Source organism: Erinaceus europaeus, chromosome 7 (assembly GCF_950295315.1).
Source record: "Erinaceus europaeus chromosome 7, mEriEur2.1, whole genome shotgun sequence".
Lineage (NCBI taxonomy): Eukaryota > Metazoa > Chordata > Mammalia > Eulipotyphla > Erinaceidae > Erinaceus > Erinaceus europaeus.
Genome location: NC_080168.1, coordinates 21,399,091 through 21,421,940, shown reverse-complemented (window position 1 = coordinate 21,421,940; position 22,850 = coordinate 21,399,091). Strand labels below are relative to the sequence as shown.

At 39.5% G+C, this 22,850-nt stretch overlaps 1 protein-coding gene across 4 annotated transcripts in view; it reads left to right on the top strand.

Moving 5' to 3' along the window:
* The first annotated feature begins 3,804 nt into the window (after positions 1-3,804).
* Positions 3,805-22,850, top strand: part of SPAG16 (sperm associated antigen 16) — a 1,038,313-nt gene continuing 1,019,267 nt past the window's right edge. For 2 of the 4 annotated variants that reach the window (XM_060193956.1, XM_060193954.1), the window contains exons 1-3: positions 3,806-4,028; positions 18,170-18,216; positions 19,745-19,840. In XM_060193956.1, the coding sequence (XP_060049939.1) occupies positions 3,908-4,028; positions 18,170-18,216; positions 19,745-19,840 (264 nt within the window). In that variant the 5' untranslated portion in view covers positions 3,806-3,907. Of the gene's footprint in view, positions 4,029-18,145; positions 18,217-19,744; positions 19,841-22,850 lie in introns of all 4 variants that reach the window. The other 2 variants (XM_060193955.1, XM_060193957.1) reach the window with 2 other exon arrangements.

Here is a 22,850-nt window from a genome sequence, read left to right as displayed (position 1 = left end):
GGACAGAGAGAAATCAAGGGAAGAGTGAAAGACAGGAAGCTGGAGAGAAAGATAGACTCTTGCTGACCTGCTTCACCGTTTGTGAAGCCACTTCTCCTGCAGGGTGGAGCCAGGAGCTCCAACCTGGATCCTTGCAATATTTACTTATTTTATCAGAAAGTAAAAGTGGAGGTGAAGCAGAGAAAAAGTAAGAGAGAGCAAAGGGAATACCACTCTGGCTTATTAGGTACTGGGGATTGAACTTTGTGTCTCTTGTTTGCTAGTCCTTTATCCTACCTATACCATATTCATGGTTGCTGAATTTCATTCCTTTAAAATGAAGATAGCAATTGCCTTTATCAGTTAAGATTTATTTTGTTTTCATCTCACTGCCTTAAAATATAACTCAAATATTGTTGATATAAAAAAGGCTTATTAAGAATGTTTCTAATGTAAAGTTAAAATAAAAACATTGCTGCCAAAGATATGTGAAAGATATTCAGATTGTAGTCATCAATGTCTTGGGGGACTCCTAAATTTAAAGTCTATGAAATAGAATTAATCGGGTTGTTACTTTGGACTGAAAGTTTGGTTATTTAAAACCCTCACAGAATTATGAAGTGTAGTACTGGAACTTCTTTGAATTAGAATATGTATTTAAAAGACCTCTTGTTAATCTTTTCCATTTCTCCTCTACCTTAAGCAGAGGATGCTGTATACAATTTTAACTTTTTCTTTCTTTCTTTTTTTTTAATATTTATTTTCCCTTTCGTTGCCCTTTTTTTTTATTGTTGTTGTATTGTTGTTATTGAGTCGTTGTTATTGGATAGGACAGAGAGAAATGGAGAGAGGAGGGGAAGACAGAGAGGGGGAGAGAAAGATAGACACCTGCAGACCTGCTTCACCTGCAGGTGGGGATTCCGGGCTCGAACTGGGATCCTTAAGCTGGTCCTTGTGCTTTGCGCCACGTGCGCTTAACCTGCTGTGGTACTGCCCGACTCCCAATTTTAAGTTTTTCTATGACTCTTTTAAAATCTCCCTCCTTTTAAAGTAATGGATATTTATGAAAATGTTTACTTTTATTCACTTATATTTTATATTTTATTTATTTAATTTTGAGAGAGATGCAGAGAGAGACAAAGAGAAACGCCAGAGCACTACCCAGCTCTGGCTTATGGTGGTGGTGGTGGTGGGGGAATTGAACCTTAGGCATGAGAGTGTCTTTACATAACTATTATGCTATCTACCCCTGCCCTAATTTTATCTTAAGAATGTTTCTGTAAGAAGTTTCTTATAAATATAGTTTGGGATTGGTGTATATACTCAACATTTTAAGTAAATTTTATTAATAAGTTTTCAGTAAAATATTTGAAATACCAAATATGTTTTTAACATTTTTAATTTCATTTACTTATTATGGTTTAGTAATATAGGTATTAAAATGTCCACTTAGAGAAAAAGAAACTAAGACCAAAATGTTCAGAATTTCTAAGTTAGTTCAGGATGTACACAGGATCTAGGTTTTAAAATTAGTTGCTTAATGTTATTTCCTATAAGAGCTTGGAAAAAGAGAACTATGTGTTATAAGTCAAAAAAAGAAAGAAAAGCATCAAAGTAAATATTCTCTGAAGAATCTTTATCACATAGTTCTGTTTTGCTTGTTTTGATGGTTATACATGGTTCTGAATTTTATTGTATTTACTGTCTTTGCCACCAGTATTTTGCTCATGTTTTGTGACCGCATAATTCCACCATTTTCAGTGAGTCTTCCTCCTCTCCCGCTCACCTAAATAACAGGTGAGAGATAGAGGAGACACCACAGAAGCATCTCTCTGCTCATGGATCTTCTCCTTGCACAGTGCTTCTACATAGCATCTGGAGAGGTCCTCACACATATTAAACGTGTGCACTTTTGCAGCTGAATCATTAGACACCTTCTAGCCCATCCCTGACCATTGTATCTAGGGTGTTTCTCAGGTTTGTGTTACAACAAACAATCATGAAGAATGTGGTAATGACTTCCTTTGGGATAGGCTTATAGAGTAGGCTTTCCTGATTTTTAGCCCTTTATAAGTTGTTCTTGGCATTTAATGAACAATAGAGATACGCTAAATATTAGAAGGAGAGAAAGATGTTAAAATAACTAGGATCGTAGTTGATGTATTGAACCAAAGTAAAAGACTCTAGAGTGGGTGGGTGGGGGGAAGGTTCAGGTCCTGGAAAATGATGGTAGAGGGAGTTGTGTTGTTATGTGGAAAACTGGGAAATGTTAAGCATGTACAAACTGTTGTATTTAGTGTCGACTGTAAAAACTTTAATCCCCCAATAAAGAAAAGAAAAAAAACAACTAGGAGTGGACTCTCCAATCACTGTCTAATTGTGACCTTAATTTAAAAAATAACTAATGGGACCAGACAGTGGCTCACCTAGTTAAGTGTACACATTACAGTGTACAGGGACCCAGGTTCAAGCCCTTGGTCTCCACCTGCAGGTGGAAAGATTCATAAGTGCTGAGGCAAGGTTGCAGGTGGCTCTCTGTCTCTCTCTTACTCCCCATCCTTTCAATTTCTGTCTCTATCCAATAAAAAAATAAAATAAATTCAATAGATGTAAGATGTATTTTAATATCTGCTATATACCTGGTGAGCTCTCTTCTATCATTAATTATTGTTATTATTCTTTTAGTTAGTGGTTTAATAATGGTTTACAAAATTATAAGGTTACAGGGTAAATTTGTTTTGTGACTGAATCTCCACTCCCCTGCATAGCCACTATAGTTCTCACAAAGTGTTGGAGACACTGGATACTTTTTTTGTTTGTTTTTTGGGGGGACAAGTTCAGATGTTTCAATTCTCCATATCTATATATATACATGAAACCACCTAGAAGTTGTCTTTCACCTTATTTACTTTACTGAGCTCTTATTGAGGTTGTTTTTTTAAATCTCTTGCAACAACTTTGCTTTAGGTAATATTATAATTCCCATCTTTACAAATAAGGATATTGAAGTCTAGAGGCATTAAGTAATTTCCTCAAGTTATAGCTAGTAAGTTATAGCTACTAGTCTAGTTCTGATTCGAACATCCAGGCTTTCCATAGTGGGAGCTTCATATTGAGTCATTGTTTAGTATCCAGTATTCATAAAGAAATTTAGACTAAAAAAAAAAAAGAACATGAAGAAAAGGGCTTTGAAGATGCTTCTGAAATGTACACAACAACAACTACGAATAATGAGCCAGATATAAGTTATGGTACTGCCATTTGTACTTCGTAGTTTTTATGATGATGGCTTTACTTTACTGGCAAGAATCAGTGCTACAAATACCACGCCCAGTTCCAGAGGATGGTGGTGACCACTCAGTCATTTACTGCTAACTATCTGGGTAAGTTAATTCTCTGGCCATTTTCTCAATTTTTCTAGATGCCCTGCCTCTTGCACTGAAAAACTTCCTCAGTTCTCTGAAGAAAACCTGTGCTCTTTATACATCAGAAACCCGATGACTCTTGATGGGCATGTAAAAAGACAACAGAAAAAGTAACCGAGGGATGAAAATGAGGTGAGCAATAAATGATAGGGGCCATAAAAAGAGAACCAAGCAGCCTGGGTGAGAAAAACCAAACTGACAAGTTTTCTGGCATCTGGTTCAGTCCACTTTAGGAGTTGAGTCCCAAGGTCTTAGAGTAACTAGGCAACAATGTTGTCCTGGTAACCCGGGAAGCCCTGCGGCCACTTGCAAGTGATGGGGGGGGGGGGGGGGCGGAGCAGCCCTTGGTACCTGAACTGGCCTATTGGGAGGGGGTGGTGGTGGTGAAGCGCCAGACTCTCGCGAGAGTTGCATCCGGGCGGCTCACTGTCCGGGCCAGCGTCCTCACGGTTGCCCTTAGGGACACGCCTGGACAGCCCAGGGCGGGGACCCAGAGCGCGGTCATGGCGTCCCAGCCAGTGACTGCTTCTCCCCTGCGGGTCCTGGAAGAAGAACTGGGTATGGACGTGACGGCTGCAAAGGATACTGCGGAGGTGTCCGCCGAAGGCGCCTACTACCTGGAGCGTATCCTTCTGGAGTAGGCGCGGCCTGCGGGGCTTGGCGAGCGTCGGGGCCGTGGGAACGCGGGCAGCCGCCGCGGTTTTTTTTTTTTTTTTTTTTGGTGGCAAAATACCTGCCCGGCCGAGACGCCACCTCAAGGTGGCGTGTTGCCACCGCGAACCTCCGAGAGCTGGGTTTTCTGGTTTCTTTATGCTTTTCAGGACTGTCGGAGGGGAGGGGGCAGCGAAGGTCGTGCTGGGAAAGCTGGAAGACCCCTGGGTGACACACATGGTGACACCGGTCTCTGCATGAAGCACAGCGCCATGTCAGGCTGCACAAGCCAACTGACTCGACCTCCCTGCGACTCTGAAATCCCCCCCCCCCCCCCCCCCCCCGCGTGCGGAATAAAAGTGGAAACACAGGCACAGGGACTCGCTAGGCGATTCGGGCAAAGACCTTAGGCACATGAACATCCACCACCATCCTGTGGCTGGCCGGGACTCTCATAGTTTGTTTTGTTAGCACCTTTCTCTCCATTTATTATTGAATAGAGACAGGAATTGAGAGGGCGGAGGAGCTAGAGAGACAGAGAGACACCTGCAGCCCTTCTTCCCCACTAGTGGAACTTCACCTCCCCCACCCCAGGCAGGTGGGGACCAGGGGCTTGATCCTTGCTCACGGTAGTGGTAGTGTGTGCACTCAACCAGGGGCGTTACCGCCTGGCCCCTTGGTAACGTCTTTTACTGGACTTTTTTTTTTGGGGGGGGGGGTTGGCTGTTTAATAACTGCACTTTGGGCTTCAGCAACTCAAAGATGGCCTCTGGGCTGACAAAGTTCAGAGATGTTTGCAGGACACTGAGTTAATGCTGAGTGATTCATTCTTTAGCAGCCTCAGAAAAGGGGGCCTGGCTGTAGTGCAGCGGGCTAAACGCACGTGGTTCAAGCCCCAGGCTCCCCACCTACAGGGGAGATGCTTCTCAAGCAGTGAAGCTGGTCTGCAGGTGTCTGTCTTTCTCCCCCCTTCTCTGTCTTCCCCTCCTCTCTCGATTTCTTTGTCCTATCCAACGATAACCCCTTCTCTGTCTTCCCCTCCTTTCTCGATTTCTCTTTGTCCTGTCCAACGATAAACAACAAGGGCAACAAAAGAGAGAAAATAGCCTCCAGGAGCAGTGGGTTCCTAGTGCAGGCACTTCTAGCGTTTGCCCTTCTTCCATAGCCAGTCAACAGCGTCAGGTTGAGCCTGATGTAAAGTTTCGAGACCTCCTTTGAATCTGGAGAGGTGGCAGTCATTGACTATGTGGGTCATAGTCTGTCTGTAGCCACAGGGGCAGTTCGGGTTGTCTCTGTCTCCCCAGCGATGGAACATAGCGGCGCACTGGCCATGGCCTGTTCGATAGCGATTGAGGAGGGCCCAATCATAATGTGCTAGGTCAAAGCCGGGTTGACGCTTGCCAGGGGGTCTGTGATGAGGTGTTTGTTCTTTACCTCAGCTGACTGCCAACTCTGTTTCCAAGAGTCTGGAAGAGAGAAGTTCAGTGTAGGCGTAGGGGATCAGATTGTATGACGAGACGTCAAGCGTTGGACAGGGTGGGTGAAGATATCCCCGTATATTGGCAGGTCCGGTCGAGCGTAGACGTGGGAAATGAACTTAGATGATGCTGCATCCTGACGAATATCTGGCGGGGCGATGTTGCTAAGAACTGGCAGCCATGGAACCGGGGTGGAACGGATGGTTCCAGAAATTATCCTCATGGAGGAATATAATTTGGAATCGACGAAGTGGACATGGGGGCTACGGAACCATACTGGGGCACAGTATTCTGCAGTGGAATAGCATAATGCCAGAGATGATGATCGTAGTGTGGAAGCGCTTGCACCCCATGAGGAGCTGGCCAGTCTTGCAATGATGTTATTCCTCGCACCCACCTTTGCTGCAGTTTTTATGAGATGTTCGTGAAATGACAGGGTGCGATCGAGAGTAATGCCAAGATAGACTGGCTGGGCTTCATGCCGGATTCTCGTATCGTCAAGCTGCACATTAAGCTCACGCGAGGCTGAGGCATGGTGTAGATGGAAAACAGATGATACCGTTTTTGCAGTGCTAGGGATTAGTCGCCATTTTTTACAGTAATCAGATATCAGAGACATGTCTTTTGTGAGTGTTTCCTCGAGGATGTCGAACTTGGATGCCTGAGTTGCACAACAGATGTCATTGGCATAGATGAACTTCCTTGAAGAAGTTTCTGGGAGGTCATTGATGTAAATATTAAATAGCGTAGGAGCCAGAACAGAGCCCTGGGGGAGGCCACTTGAGACAAGTCTCCATCTGCTAGACTTGTCACCCAGATGCACCCGGAATCTTCTGTTTTGGAGAAGAAACGATATAGTGTTGGCCACCCATGGAGGCAGGCATCTTGAGATCTTGACTAGGAGACCACGATGCCAGACCGTGTCATAGGCTGCTGTGAGATCAACAAAGACAGCAGCCGTCTTTAAATTCTTATGGAATCCATTTTCAATGTAAGTTGATAGGGCCAGGGCTTGTTCGCAGGTAGATAGATCTTCCTGGGCGGAAACCAGCTTGGGCGGGTGATAGGAATTTCTCTGTAAGAGGAGAAATACGTGACAGAAGCAGCCTCTCAAGGAGTTTGTAACACACGGAGAGGAGAGAAATTGGTCTATAGCTGGCGGCCAGTGTTGGGTCTTTCTTTGGTTTCAAAACTGCTATTATCTTCACAGGACGCCAAATTTTGGGCATAGATTCGGATTCCAAGATGTGGGACAGGAATGAAGTGAGCCACTTCTTTGCCGCGGGGCCTAAGTTAAGAATGAGTTCTGGGGTGATGTTATCATAGCCATCAGCCATTCCCGGTTTAACTCTCTTCAAAGCATCTTCCAGTTCAGACAGTGTAAAGGGAGAGAGTTTTGGAGATGGACAAGATAAACAGAAGTGGGATAAGCACTGAGACCCAGCGATAACCCTGGAGGCAAAAAAAAAAAAAAAGTGGGATAACCTTATGTGGAGAATTGGATACTTTACTTCCTGTCTAAGGCTTAGGTGCTCCTTTCTCTCTGATTAATTGTCTTGGAGGGATTTATGAGAAAAGAATATCCATATTCTTGTGTTACAGTTCTGTATGAGCCACACATGAGCACAACCTTGCACTCGTTTCTTAACCTCCTTACTTCACTAAGCACAAATAACTCCACTTTTATTCATCTTTCTAAGGATGTAATATCTTTTTTAATTGCAGCATACTATTCCATGAAGTACATATTACATAACATTTTTCTCTCTTCGTCCATTGGTGGGCATTTGGGTTGCTTTCACTCCTTTGCTATTGTGAATAATGCAGCTGTGAACAAGGGATGCATATGTTTAATGTTTTCATGTTTTTTGTTTCTTATGAGTGTTGCGGGATGTGAACATACACAACACGCACGCACGCATGCGCGTGCACCTAGGAGCATCTGCTCAGTCATAAATAAGGGAAGTCCAGGACTAAATATAGAAGATTAGAAGTGATCAAGTATATTGCCGTAAAACTTTGTGAAAACTATAGTAGTTATCGTTGGAGTGGCAGAGTCCACAGAACTTTGGTAGTAGGTGTGGTAATATTTATATAATCTTACAAACCACTATTAAATCACTAATAAAATTACATTAAATTAAAAAAAGATAACTATTTTTTTCTGAAGGCAAGGAAAAGAGAGACACTATTATTTGGTTTATTCTTGACGATACTAAGGAAACTTTAAAATGTCCCTCTTATTTTCCCCTCCCAGTTATAATACCCTCCTTAGCTTTAATTCAAGACATCAGAGATTCAGTAATGGTTCATTTTTTGGGGGGCTTTGGCAAGCTGATTAACCTTTCCTTACTCAGGCTCAGTATGCATCAGTGCTATAGGGAGCTTTGAAGAACTTAGTTGATTTTTAAAAATTTTTTTACAAAAAAAGTTTGAGTAGTTTGAAAGCAGTTTGAATGAACTACATGGGTACTTTAGTGTCTTACGGGAGGTTTTGATACTTCGTTTTCTTTCATAACTCTAGCTGCCTTTTACATAAAACTAAAAATAAGTCAAATACCAATTCAATCTGAGCTTATCTACATAAAGTATAAAGATTACTATTGTTCTTGTTAGAAAAGATGAGCGGTAAGGCATCTATACTTTTTGTATTCGTTAAAGTGACACTGCTTTAATTAATATGAGACAATGTTTTGCCACCATCCTCATAAAAATAATTAGGGTTGGGGGTTGGGGTTGGGTGGTAGTTTCACAAGTGGTGAAGCAGGGCTGCAGGTGTCTATTTTTCTCTCCCCCTCTCTGTCTCCCCTCCTCTCTCGATTTCTCTCTTGTCCAACATCAATGGCAATACTAACGATGATGACAATAACAAGGGCAACAAAATAGGGAAAAAATGGCCTCTAGGAGCAGTGAGCCACAGCAATAACCCTGGAGGCAAAAAAAAAAAGTGGTGGGATTCCAATAAACAGTTTTCAGCAATAATGACAGCTTTTTTTGATTATTATTTTAAAATGTAAGCAATGTGATTTACCCCCCTCCCTTATCTCATTAACCAGTCTGTGCAGGATCTATCTACGTTACTTTTCTTTCATCTCTCTTACTTGCATTTTGATTTTCAAGGAAAGGGGATTGAGTAGGTAACAAAAATATTTAGCCATTAAATTTTTTTACATTTAATGTTTAAGGTAAGAGGCTTAGTCATGGGAGAGACTTTACCTGTTAGTTAAAATGAAGTTTAAGGATTACTTTAGAATGCCAGTTATTTCTGTATCTCTGGGTATTCTTAACATGCATAATTGGGAGTTAATTGTATATTATTGTATAATGTTATTTGACATTGTTTCTTAAGGCAATTAGGATAGTTGCTGAAATGAGACTTTCTTGGGTTTTAAAGTCTTTAGCTCTCAGGTAATTTAATTGAGCTATTGCAGTGGATAAATAAAAGTTATAATGTGCACGAATGAATCAGAAACTGATGTTCTCTACTTTGCAATATACTTAATCACCTCTCATCTGCTGCATTTGGTCCTGGACTTACTTCCCTTGTTTATGACTGAGCAGATGCTCCTAGAAAACTAGACAACAAGCTATCAATATATAGTAAGACTTTGAAAGAAGTTGAATTTTCCAGGAAATAATCTTTTTTTTTTTTCTTTTTGCTTCGAAGCACCCAGAGTACATGTTTAGAGTTGTAGCCCAAAACCAAATGAGCCAGAATCCACTGTAAAGGAATGGCTTCATTAATAAAGCCCCCATATAAATTTTAAAGATTTATCTTTGTTTTCATACAGTCTTGGGGAGTGATTCCAGGCTCTTACACATGTATGGCAATCCTGATTCCCTTGCCTGACCCAAGTTTTGTCCTATACAATTTTTAGAGATGGTGGGACAGGAGAGGTAAAGAGGGAGAGAAAGCCATCAAAGGCATGATTTACCACTGAACTGTCATCTGTGTGTCCATATTCTTCCTAAGTTTTTTTTTTTTATTATTTTTTATGAGAGCACTAATTAGCTCTGGCTTATAGTGGTGCAGGGGATTGAACCTGGAACTTTGGAGCCTCAGGCATGAGAATCTCTTTGTATATCCATTATGCTGTTAAGGTATCCGCCTCTGCCCAGGTCCCATATGCTCTATGCACTGCATATGTATGTTTTTTTTTTGGGGGGGGCAGTGTACTTTTGCAATACCCCTCTATGGTAACCTTATTTTTTAAAAAAATATTTTATTTATTTATTAATGAGAAAGATAGGAGGAGAGGGAGAGATAGAACCAGACATCACTCTGGTACATGTGCTGCCGGGGATTGAACTCAGGACATCATGCTTGAGAGTCTGATGCTTTATCTACTGTGCCACCTCCTGGACCACACCTCTATGATAACCTTCTATCTGTAATTGTTTCTTTTTTGAAGAGCTTTAGAGTATGATTTATTTCACATTTTAAACTTCCACAATGTGGGATACAAATATAAGTAACTCAGTTCTTATTTTACACAAGTAGCTCTGGAACTTTAAGAGTCTTCTGGAGAATTTCACTGGAAAGCTGTTTGCACTGTTGTAAAATATAAGACTAGGCTTTAACTGTGTGAAGTATAGAAGGTAAAGTAGTTTTGCAAATTTTGTCAAGAGGTTTGGTTGCATTTTGCAAATGATTTTCTTAAAGAAATCAGTACAACTTGTGGAGTTTTTCCTTATGACAGTAACCAGAAGTTGTTAATTCATGTATGGCAGGGTACAGTTGGAGGGCACCTAATTCCATTCGAGTGAACCATACTGGAATGACCTGTATTAGGAAACCCCCTGCTTCATGGATTTTGTTGTTCTCTAGAGAAAGATCTTGCTCAAGAAAGAATAGTGGAAAAAATGAACTTTGGAGTAGTAGAATCCCTAAAATATTGTTTATGTTGCCTACTTCCCTTTACTCGGATTCTCCACCACTATCACCAATTATCCTTTACTTCATCTTTCTAGATATTTTGCCATTATTGTCGTTAAATCCTGTGCATGAGTCTGTTGGTTACTTCTAAGGTCTATTCTGCCTTTTGTAGCAATTTTCATGGTTGAGTGAATTTAAGCCAGTCACCAGAGGCTAATCAGCTTTTAGATAGAGACCAGAAGTCAGCTGTTTTAGAAAATGCATGATAAGGATTTACTGAAGTATGGTGTTCATACGTGGTAATATCCTGTCTAAAAATACATGCTTGTCTAAAGTGATTAGCCAGACTTTCAGTGTGTCTAATTAAATGTGAATTTTTGTCTTTTTTTATTATTTGATACGTAAGAAACTTTTTCTCTCAATGACAGCCCAGATATGCTGTGAAATGTGTATAGTATTCTATGAGAAGGTACTTGTAAAGTCCGTTACTATCATTCAATCATTACATGCTCAGATAATACATTTATTAGCACTGCAATATTGAGTTTCATTATGGGTGTTTAATTGTGCACTAAATGTTCAAATATGATTAATAAAGAATTTCTAGACCAAGAGACATATTTACATTCCCAGGGTGTTGAATGTTACATGCAGAGAAGTCCAAAGCTACAGAGAGAGAGAAAGAGAGAGAGAGAGAAGGGGGGGAGAGGGAGAGATTGAGGATTGAGAGAAAGAAAGTCTGTGTTCTGAATTCTCCAGTCTGTGCAAACTTTAATGTGCATGTGAGTCACCCAGGGATAAATAAATGGGGATTCTAATTCAGTAAGTTCAGGTGAGTGCTGAGATCTTGCCTTTCTAACAGGATTCTAGGTGTCACGTGGGGTTGAAGGACTATAACTGGAGTAGCCAGGCTGTAAGACAAAAACCTTTACCTCTAGCCTGTGAATTTTCAGATAGGAGTACTGTACATAGAACCCTTATCTTTACATCTCCTGGCTTAGAATGTGAAAACATTCATACCACCACCCACTCAGCTTCTGAGACAGGAAATGTCTAGAGCAGGGGGTGGCCAAGACATTTCCACTCTTGGAAATTCTATTGAATTGTTAGTAACTCCATGGTATGTAGTGTTAACAAGAAATTGAGATTTCATGAAAACTCAGTGGGAATGACTGCAGGGAGCAAATAACAATAGGGAAAGTGGCAGCAAGAGTGCCAGTTATTTTCCATCTTTGGTTTATTTTACTCAGTTAAGTTACTTTATTTTAATCGTTTTTTTTTTTCATAGAGGGAAAACAGGTTTGTGATGTTTACTATTTACAGTTCTTTTATTTATTTCAATTTAGGAAGTAAAATGTTTGTAGAAGGATGCAGGCTAGATTTTATATTGCCTATGTGAACACTGCACTGATGACAAAAGATTACAAAGTAATTTCTGTCTATAGTAGCTTTGGGAAATCATGTAAAATATAATTAGCTGTATGTTTCACTACAGTTTCCTATGAAGGTGCTGCTATTGGCAGTGATCACTATCTGCAAATGTTGCAGTGGAAGAGACTAGTGTGTGGGGGACTTTATACGTTCTTCACATCTGAAATGTGTTTTTGTTTTTTTGGCTGTTGTCCATTTGCAGAGCCTTATTTGTGACTTCATCTTACTAACCTAACCTTTACTGTAAATTCTGCCCTATCAGAACAGCTAAACTGCTCTTTAGTATTAGATGGGTTCAAGGCTCCGTATAGTTTCAGTGTGGGTGCATATCAGCCTACTTTTTGATATCATCTACAAGATAAGATTTTGCTAGTGCAGAAACTATCAGGTAGCTCATTTATAATGATCCAGTAACCCAGGAACTGATTAATGCTATGCAAACTCAGGATTACTGTTAAATTCCTTCCAGGGCAAGTGAAGATCTGGAGAAATAGGACCCTTTGGTTGAGTCTGTGTTATGACTCTAGGAAACATCCTGACCTTAAAGTGAATGATGTTGCTGGATGTAGTTGCATGGTGGGGGCAGAGGAGACCATAGCCCAGACCCTAGGCAAGAGCAAATTAGACACTCATTGCACTGTTTTTAGTGTTAATAGCAGGCAGAAGATAAGAAATTATATGAAGGGAGTAAATAAGGGAGGGGAAATCTGATGTTTTGGAATTGGAGTCCAGTAATGCTTTTTGAAGGGATTAGTAGTCAAATAATGGGAAAGAATTTTTATAGGGATTTAGGGTCTCACCTTGTCATTCAGAAACTGATTTTAAGCCAGAATCTCACCTTATTCTGTAGTGAAAAAAGTAACTTTGCATTAGAAATGTAGACAGCCTAATTGTGTAGACATTTCCCGAGTAGAGTAACATAGGAAATTAAATGATAGATGGTAAATTTGCCCAGTAAAAGTAGAACCACTGTGTCTCATCTTGATGAACTTGATGAATTCTCGATGAACAACCTATTTCTACTCTGCTTCTAAGGCAGTGGCTTCTAATCTTTTCCACACAGTGATCCTTCAGATTCTGCTTCACTCTCTTTCGGACTGTCCCTAGGGCCAAAGGGATCAATATCTGTGCAATCCACAGTGTTTTCTTTTTCATGCCACCAGGGTTATTGCCGGGGCTCGGTGCCTGCATAACAAATTGACCCTTGTGGTGGCAATTTTTCCTTTTTAGATTTACCCATTTTTATTAGGACAGATAGAGATTGAGAGGACAGAGGGAGATAGAGAGGGAAGAGCTTCACTGTGAAGCTTCCCTCCTGAAGATGGGGATTAGGGACTTGAATCAGGGTCCTCAAGCATCAAGTATGGGAATGTCCCCCCCCCACCCCAGTATTATTTTTAGGAGAAACTTAACTGTAATTTGGTTCAGCCTTTGTTTATTGATTAACTCAGTTTAGAGATGACTACCTCTGCCATTCAGTCTCATAGAGATGTGACGTGGGTGGGGGTAGATAGCATAATGGCAAAAAGACTCTCATGCCTGAGGCTACAAAGTCCCAGGTTGAATCCCCCACACCACCATAAACCAGAGCTGAGCAATGTTGAAGGGGAGGGAGCTGGGGGAGAGGGAGAGAGAGAGGTGATGGGAATAAATTAGGCTATGGCTCATGTGACAGTTCGTTTTTTTTTTTTTTTGCCCCCCCCCCCCCCCAGGATTATCACTGGGGCTGGGTGCCTGCACTTTAAATCTGCTGCTCCTGGCAGCCATCTTTTTTCCATTGTTGTTGCTGTCATTGTTGCTGCTGTTGCTGTTGTTGGACAGGACCTAAAGAAATGAAGGGAGGAGGGGAAGATAGAGAGGGGCAGAGAAAGATAGATACTTGCAGACCTGCCTCACAGCTTGTGAAGTGATACCCCCCTGCAGGTGGGGAGCCAGGGGGCTCAAACTGGGATCTTTGCTCCAGTCCTTGCTCTTCACACTATGCACTTAACCCAGTTCTCTACCACCCGGCATCCTGTGACAGTACTTTTAAGCTTTATAAAATGGGAGAGTCTGGAAAACAGCTCATCTGATAGAGTACACACTTTGTAATACTTGAAATTTCCAGTTCAAACTCTAGTAACTTATGGATGACATCTGTAGAACTCCTGGGTGGTGGAATGTTGTGACAACTCCTGGTTTTTTGTAAAATATGGCATCTTTTGATTGTGGAAAAACAACATAGTTTTAGATTAAAAAAAAATTGCCTGGAGTATTTCCTTCATTTCTTTTCCTTTTTGCTTCTGAGACTGGGTGCCAACACTATGAATCCACTACTTCTGGCAGCTATTTTTCCATTTTATTAGGTAGGACAGAGAGAAATTGAGAAAGGGGACAGGGGACAGGGAGAGAGAAAGACACCTGCAGACTTGCTTCACCGCGCTTGTTCAGTAGGGAGTTGGGGGCTTGAATCCGGATCCTTGTGCACAGTACTATGTGTGCTTAACTGGGTGCACCACCGCCCCAACCCCCCCACCTAAAGAATTTTCTGATATGCAGGATATAAGTGTTGTTTGATGTTCTCACAGCTTTGATGACAAATTACATTTTCTCCTACATATTATTTAGAGCTTATTTTCGGATGTTTCTTCTTCACAATAATCTTTTCTGTTGGCTAATTTATAGGTTAAAAGTGTGTGCAGATTTTACAGTGTTTCATTGTGAAATGTATTATTGTATTATTAGCGGTGAAGAAGGCATTACTTTTCTGGAAACTTAAACACAAGTAATTGCTTACAAAATCAGCTAGTGGTAGGTGTTTTGCAGAAGGGGGCTCATTTTTTCTGTTAAATAAAAAGAGGCAGAAAGGCTGGTGAAATCGCTCACTTGGTAGTGTGCTGCTTTGCCATTTGTGTGGTCCAGCTTGGAGCCTTTCCTCACAACATTGAAGGAAACTTCAGTGCTATGATCTCTTTCACTGTCTCTCCGGCTCTCTCTCTCTCTCTCTCTCTCTCTGTCTCTCAAAATAATTACAATACAATAGAGGCAGACTTATTGGAGAGTGATCAAAAGACATCAGTATCTTATTAAGTAACAGGTCCACCACCACCTGGCCCCTAGTATCTTATTTAGTGAAAATGTATCAGAAAAATAAAATTTAGAAAAGGAGGAAGATTTAGGACACCTTTTATTTATCTGTTCATGTTGGCATCTCAGGAATGTGGACTTATGAGGCTTCTTTAGAGAGTCATCTCTAAATAACAAACATTTGTATGGAGTTACTATAAGCCAGACACCATCAAGATGATTTATATGTATTAACTATAATATTCTTGAAGCTATATAAGATAGTACAGTATGCAGTATCCATAATGATAACCAGTGATCCCCATTTCCTGATATTTGTCTTCTTTTTTTAAAAAAAAATTTATTTTCCCTTTTGTTTCCCTTGTTGTTTTTTATTATTATTGACGTCGTTGTTAGGACAGAGAGAAATGGAGAGAGGAGGGGAAAATGGGGAGAGAAAGACACCTGCAGACCTGCTTCACCACCTGTGAAGCGAATCCCCTGCAGGTGGGGAGCTGGGGGCTCGAGCAGGGATCCTTATGCAGGTCCTTGCGCTTTATACCATGTGTACTTAACCTGCTGCGCTACTACCTGACTCCCTTATATTTGTATTCTTACATAGTGGTATTATCACATATTCAACAGACTGACCTATATAATGGACTATTGTTCATTCATTTTTTTTTTTTGTTTTTGCTCCTGGAGGCTATTTTTTCCCATTTTTGTTGCTCTGGTTGTTATTGTTGTTTTTGCTGCTGTTGTTGGCTAGGACAGAGAGAAATCAAGAGAGGAGAAGACAGAGAGGGAAGAGAAAGATAGACATCTGCAGACCTGCTTCACTGCCTGTGAAGTGACTTCCCCCCCACAGGCTTGAACCCAGATCTTTGTGCCAGTTCTTTGCTTCCCACCCTGTGGGCTTAACCTGCTGCGCTACCGCCCGGCCCCATATAATTGACTATTGCATAAGCTAGTCAACAAAAAATAGCATGACCTACACATTTATGATTTCCATTAATGTGTAATACTGTCTTCAAGCTTTTACTCTCAATTAAATAGTAATTTATAGTTTTAAGTCTTAAAACAATGCTTTTAGACATTTTATTAGATTATTTTTTACTGATATTTTAAAATAATTTATGAAATTCTGATTTATGCTAGCTGTGTTGCTTAAATATTAGACTTACTTGAGAAGGTATTTATCATTATTATTTTTTACCTTGTTGGGGCGAGTTTAATGGATTACAACAGTTGTGTTGACACATGGGTACAATTTTCATCTCCCCTTGATAAGTATCTGCAGAATACACTCACCTCAACTTATATCCTTTTTGACCAACATGTGCCAGAACCTCTAATTGCCCCCAGTTCCCTCCCTCCTTCTCCTTCCCCAGAGATCCATACTTTGATGCAGTCCACTAAACTCAGTTCAAGTTTTACTTTGTGTTTTCTCTTCCTGCCTTTGTTTACTAAGTTCTACTGAGGAGTGAGATCATTCAGCACTCACCTCTCATTTTGGCTTTTATCTCTTAAAATTATTCCTTCAAGCTTTATCTAAGGTAAATTGAAGAAGAAGATTCCATCATTTTAACAGTAGTGTGTAGTATTTCATTGTGTGTGTGCATATATATTTTATTTTTACTATTCACCTGGCATCTGGCATCTAGGGTGCTTCCAGGTTTGGGCTATGCCGCTATGAACATAGGTGTATATAGATTTTTTTCCAGATGAATGTATTTGCTTTCTCTGGATATACTGGTGGGAGAGGAATTGCTGGGTAGGTTCATGTCTAGAGTTCTGAAGTATCTCCAGACTCTTTTCTACAGGGTTTGGAACAATTAGCATTCCCACCAGCAGTGTAGAATGGTGCTCAAACTCACTGGTTATCAGAGAAATGCTCGTAAAGACAATAATAGGTTACCACTTTATACCTCTGAAAACATCATACATTAGAATGGACAGTAACATGTGTTGGCAAGGTTGTGGGGAAACAGGGACCCTCCTGAGAAGACAATTTAATTTTAAAATTGAGATGTCTGAGAAAAAAAATGGAAATTTAAGGAGCATTTAATGATGGCAACATTGAAATATATTTCACTTTTATTTATTTATCTATCAATTCTGATACTCTGTGAGAGTTTATTGTGCACACAATTGTTCATGAACTAAAAGCCACCAAAATTAAAAGCTGATATGGAACTTGTTGGGGAAATGAACTTGCTGGATATAAAGTGAGAAAAGCTTGTAAAGGAAAAAATGAATTAATTTAGTTTATCTCATGGATGTAAGGAAAACTTGACTTCACTTCTATTTAAATATTGTTGAATTGTGCCTTGGTTTGTTCACTGATAATAACTAAAATAAAAGTAGGGACCGGGTTGAGAATTACTTGGTAGAGCTCACATATCACTATGTATGAGGACAGTACTAGGGAAACTCTTTGAATGTTGGAATGATGTTGTGGTGTCACCTTTTCTGTCTATATATACACCTAAAATTACAGGAGAGAGAACTGTCTGATGGAAACAGTGGAATTCTTAGTGTGCAAGGACATGGTGATAAGTAAATAATAAATAAATGGAAGCATTCTATAAGGAAGAGTTGATTCAGGAGCTCTGGGAAGTTCAGTTTAGTGTACCTTTGAAAATTTTACTGTATAATTTTTCTTTTCTGGTTTGTATTACGTGATGATATTGTTGTTATGTATTATGTTTTCAAAATATTTTTAAAACAACTGGAAGTTGGGAGTCGGACAGTAGCGCAGCGGGTTAAGCGCAGGTGGTGCAAAGGACAAGGACCGGCTCAAGGATCCTGGTTTGAGCCCCCGGCTCCCCACCTGCAGGGGAGTCGCTTCACAGGCGGTGAAGCAGGTCTGCAGGTGTCTATCTTCCTCTTTCCCTCTGTCTTCCCCTCCTCTCCATTTCTCTCTGTTCTATCCAACAACGATGACATCAATAACAACAAGAATAAAACAACAAGGGCAACAAAAGGGAGTAAATAAATAAATAAATAAATATATAAAAAAAGAACAACTGGAAGTTAGTACATAGTAAGTTGACAAAAATGTAGTTTAGTAAATTTGGCTTGAAAACAATTAAAATATTTTTTAAAAATCTGTATTCTTAGGCTGTGGTTAAGAGAATTTTAAAAGAAGTTTAGATTACTTAGGTTTTCACTAACTAGGTTCAGGTAATTGTATTTAATCCTATATTATAAGGCCAAATAAAATTTAAATTTCATTGTTTTATTCCAAATGATTTAAGATTAAAACTTGACAAGACATTCAGAGGTGTCCATAACTGAAACATCCGAAGATGATTACGAATATGAAGAGGTAATTTGTTCACTTGAGTATTTACTATAAATACATTAAAGACATTCTTGTAAAATACATTAAACACATTCTTGTGAAATATTCATTTTATTTTGCTTTCTGTTTTTTCTCACTGAAGAGATGCTAGTATTTCAGTTGACTTGAGAACAATATTAGTGGATTACAAGTTAGATTTCAAACATGTAAGAGTTTATGATGGCTCAGCCATCTCACGTTTTCAGTTTCCTCGTTAATTGTTCTTAAACGTTAGATCCTGCTCATCTGCTTTGTGGATCCATATTATAGCCTCTTATCTCTGTCCAGCAGGCATTCCCTATCTCCCACACTGCCCTGGCAGGGTGTCCCAGATTGCCACCTCTTAGCTGGACCTCAGTTCTTATATTGGATAGAGACAGCCAGAAATTGAGAGGAGGAGGGAAGATCGGGAGAGAGAGAGAGAAGAGAGAGAGAGAGAGAGAGAGAGAGAGAGAGAGAGAGAGAGAGAGAGGGACCTGCAGCACTGCTTTACCTTCGCAAAGCTTTCCCCCTGCAGGTGGGGACTGGGGGATCGAACCCGGGTCCATGTGCACTGTAATTTGTGTGCTCAAGCAGGTGCACCACCACCTGGCCCCTGGACCTCAGTTCTTATGTTTGCTTCCAGGTTAGCTATATTTCTTTTTAATATGGCTACTTCAGATCTTCCCTTTAATAATTGTTTCTACTGGACCTATCCCTAGTCTTGAGACATGGAGGAGAATGGGGTTACTCATAGATGACTGAAACTATGTATCTGAAGCAAGCCTGGCAGTCTGTAACCTGAGAAAGCAAGGACTGGACATGGAAGATAGCCTATTATTGTGGATAAAAATGGAGATACAATTTATTGTTAACACGTACCACATAAAATTGCTCAATGAGTTAATAAATATAAAGGCCATAAACATATGTTTAACCTTTAAGAAGCATGTGGCTAGTGCTATCACTAATGCAATTAGATGTGGGATTTGATTGTATTTTTCCAAGAGCTTAACATTTTACATTCAGTAAGTGAGTTTAGTTTGTTTATTTCTTTTTAAACAAACTAGATGTTTGTAGTTGCTAATAGTTATGAAGAAGTAATGATGGAGAAATTTTGGAGTCAGAGGAGAATGAGTGTTTAAATGAACAAATCTTTTCCCAGCAGTTGTTTAGTGTTTGTCATTCCAATGAAACCAGCTGTACATGAGCTAACCTGGAGTTTAATAGAAGTGACACTGAGTGATGTTTACAAGGAAGTCAGAAAGTTGCCTGCTTGTTAGTTATCCATTTTTATACATCACTGGAATGGCATGACATCTTATATAAAATGAATTACTTTACTTCATTTTTTGGAGAAAAAATATTTCTGTAAAGAAATTACATATATAATTATATATAATATAAAATAAATTATATATTATATACTATATTTTATAATATATATTACAATTACAAATTATATTAATATAAATATATATGTATATATAACTTCGGATCACTCCTATTATTTTTTTCTTTTTCCATGATTTAGATACCTGATGACAATTTTAGCATTCCAGAAGGTGAAGAAGATTTGTCAAAAGCAATGCAGATGGTCCAAGAACGGACTGCGGATACTCAGATTTTGGTAAGAATTTTGACTGAAGCTATAACTTATAGTTTAGTAGCACTAATTTTTACACGAGGTTTTGAAAGTCATGAAACATTAAGTACTTCACCTTACTAAATATAACTTTGTCACCTGCTATGTCATTTTTATTAACGACTAAAACAATCATAAGTAGTCTTTCAATTATCAGTGTCAACACCATGGTCACTCACAAATGATTTTGCAATACAGCTAGACCTCAGTTATCAACTGTTGGGAGTTACGACCAGCTAGGAGTTGGTATTGTGGTCATGCATAACTTTGGTCATAGATAGTGGTATCAGAGTGACTCAACTTTTTTTTTAAATTTTATTATTTTACTTATTATTTATTTATTTATTTATTATTTTTGAGAGAGATGAAGAAAGACACACACACACACACACACACACACACACACACACACACACAGAAATACCAGAGCACTGCTCAGCTTTGGCTTGTGGTGGTGCAGGGGGCTGAACCTCGGACTTAGGAGCCTCAGGCATGAGAGTCTGTTTGCATAACCATTATGCTATCTCACCCCCCCCCCTCCTGACTCAGCTTTAAGCATTGCTCATCACCTCTCAGTTTCAGACTAACTATTGTGGTTGTTGTACACTATACTAGCATGTTTGTCTATATGTTTGTACTTCATTGTGTAATCCACAGTACAGTTTATTTCTTCTGCTCTTATTACAGTACAATATATATTTAACATTTAAAATACAGTACAATTGTATAAATTTTATAAAAGTGGTTGACAAACTATAGTAACTTAAAAAATAAAATATTTTTTGCCAGTTTGGTTGGGGTTCATCAGATGGGAAGTTTATTATGTGGGATATTTAGGCACCTGCAAACCATGGCAGCAAAACAGGCAAAGGGGGCATGATGGCAGGAAGCTAGTTATCAGCGTTCAGATACATGTGTTCAGTTCCCAGGGGAAGCTGCATGGTGGATCCAGGGAGAGCAGGCTAAGAGCAGTAGGAACAGAAGCAAACAGGAGAAGAGCCAAAAAGAGGCTGAACTGCTGCCAGGAACTTGCTTGAATAGCCTCTTCTACCCACAATCCCTTGTGAGTTTGTTTAAGTCCATCATATGCTCATCAGGCTGACCTCAGCCATATGCTAATTACATTCATGTCCCCAACAAATCACTACCAGTTCAATATATTATGCCTTAAATACTGATCAGGGGCAGCTCCCAATTTACTGACAAACTCATTTATTGACCTGGCACAAACACAATCACTAAGTGAGGTCTGTCTTTACATTGCCTGTTTAAACTCGTTAGAGATTTAAGACAAGTATCTCTAACATTCATAGACAGAATCTGGCCAAGTATAGAAGTTATATAATCTATATATATATATATATATGTCCACTAAGATATATTTTCACTCAAAAATTAAAAAAAAAAAGCTCAGGAGGAAGGATTCTTGAATCCATAATTGATTATATTCTGTTAGGAAGGCTGGGCTCTAGCTCTTAGTCACTTCATCTAATGCCATTTCTGGGTATAGTCCTTGCTAGGTAAGCACAAAGTAAGTTTTTTACTATATTTTCAGGGTTTTTCCTTTTTTTTGAAACTTGGGATGGGAGTGAAGTATTGCACCCAAACAAAGGACTCTGAGGAAGGAGGAAAAGGGACAGGATGAAGAGACATTGGGGGTCCCAGTGTGTCTCCTAGATGCAAATAAGAGGAGATAAAAGGCTGTGACTTGTGTCAAGGACTGTACTGTAAACCATTTACTCCACCCAATAGAAGATAATTAAAAGATTTTTATAAATAAAAGAGGACAAGGATATGGACAAATGAAAAGTTTATGCAACACTTAATATTTTTGCTTAATTTGAGGGTGTTTTTGTTGTTGAAATCATTATTAGATTTGTGTAAAGCCACAGTGTGAGAGAATGCTTGATTGAATTAAAAGTGTTGCACAAATGTACACATTGGTTCTGTGTGTGAGGTATCTACGATGTAAACTGAAGAACACTTTTATATTCTTATCACAAATGAAGTAACTTTTATGTTGGTATCTTTACTTGCATATATATCATAACTTAAATAGTATTTTTGTTCTTTAAGATAGGAGTAGTTTCTTATGCGATTTCTAGCACCTTTCAAGGTGCCTGCCATATGGAAAGTGTTCAACAAATACATGTATAGTCAACATTTTTTCTAAAGATAAAAAGACCTTTTTAAAAAAAAAATATTTCTTTTCTTTTTAAAATTTTTTTATATTTATTTATTTTCGCTTTTATTGCCCTTGTTGTTTAACATTGTTGTGGTTATTAATGTTGTTGTTGTTGAATAGGACAGAGAGAAATGGAGAGAGGAGGGGAAGACAGAAGGGGGAGAGAAAGATAGACACCTGCAGACCTGCTTCACTGCTTGTGAAGTGACGCCCCTGCAGGTGGGGAGCCGGGGTCTCAAACCTGGATCTTTACACAAGTCCTTGAGCTTTGCGCCATGTGAGCTTACCCTGCTGCACCACTGCTCGACTCCCTAAAAAAGACCTTTATGGTCGCATTACAGCATGATATGTGTTGTGTAATTAAGATGGGTTATTGATTAGATACATACAAAAATATGCTGGATGACTTATGAATAATTTTAATGCATAAGTGAGAACTATGACTTTTAAAGGTGATTAAGTTTCTGTTATGGACTTTTTATGCTGTATTTCATATTTTTTAGGAAGAGACAGAAATCATTTATTTAAAGGGGCAGGAACCTCTCATGTGTGTTGCAGCAAAAACGTGGACATGCTTTAAATGTCTTTTGGAATTAGTATTGGCTCAAATTGGGGGTGAGAGTGTTTTGCAGATACTTATCTCAGGGAGATGAGGAATTGTGCCCATACTGCCGGGAGCCCGCCCCTGAAGGGTCCTTGAAGGAAAGGGGAGTCAACAATGAAGAATAAGTGAGAGACACATCAGCTGCTTCAGGTGCAGGAGAGAGGTGTCTCTCTGCAGAACTTTATTTTAAAACACTTTTTGCCCAG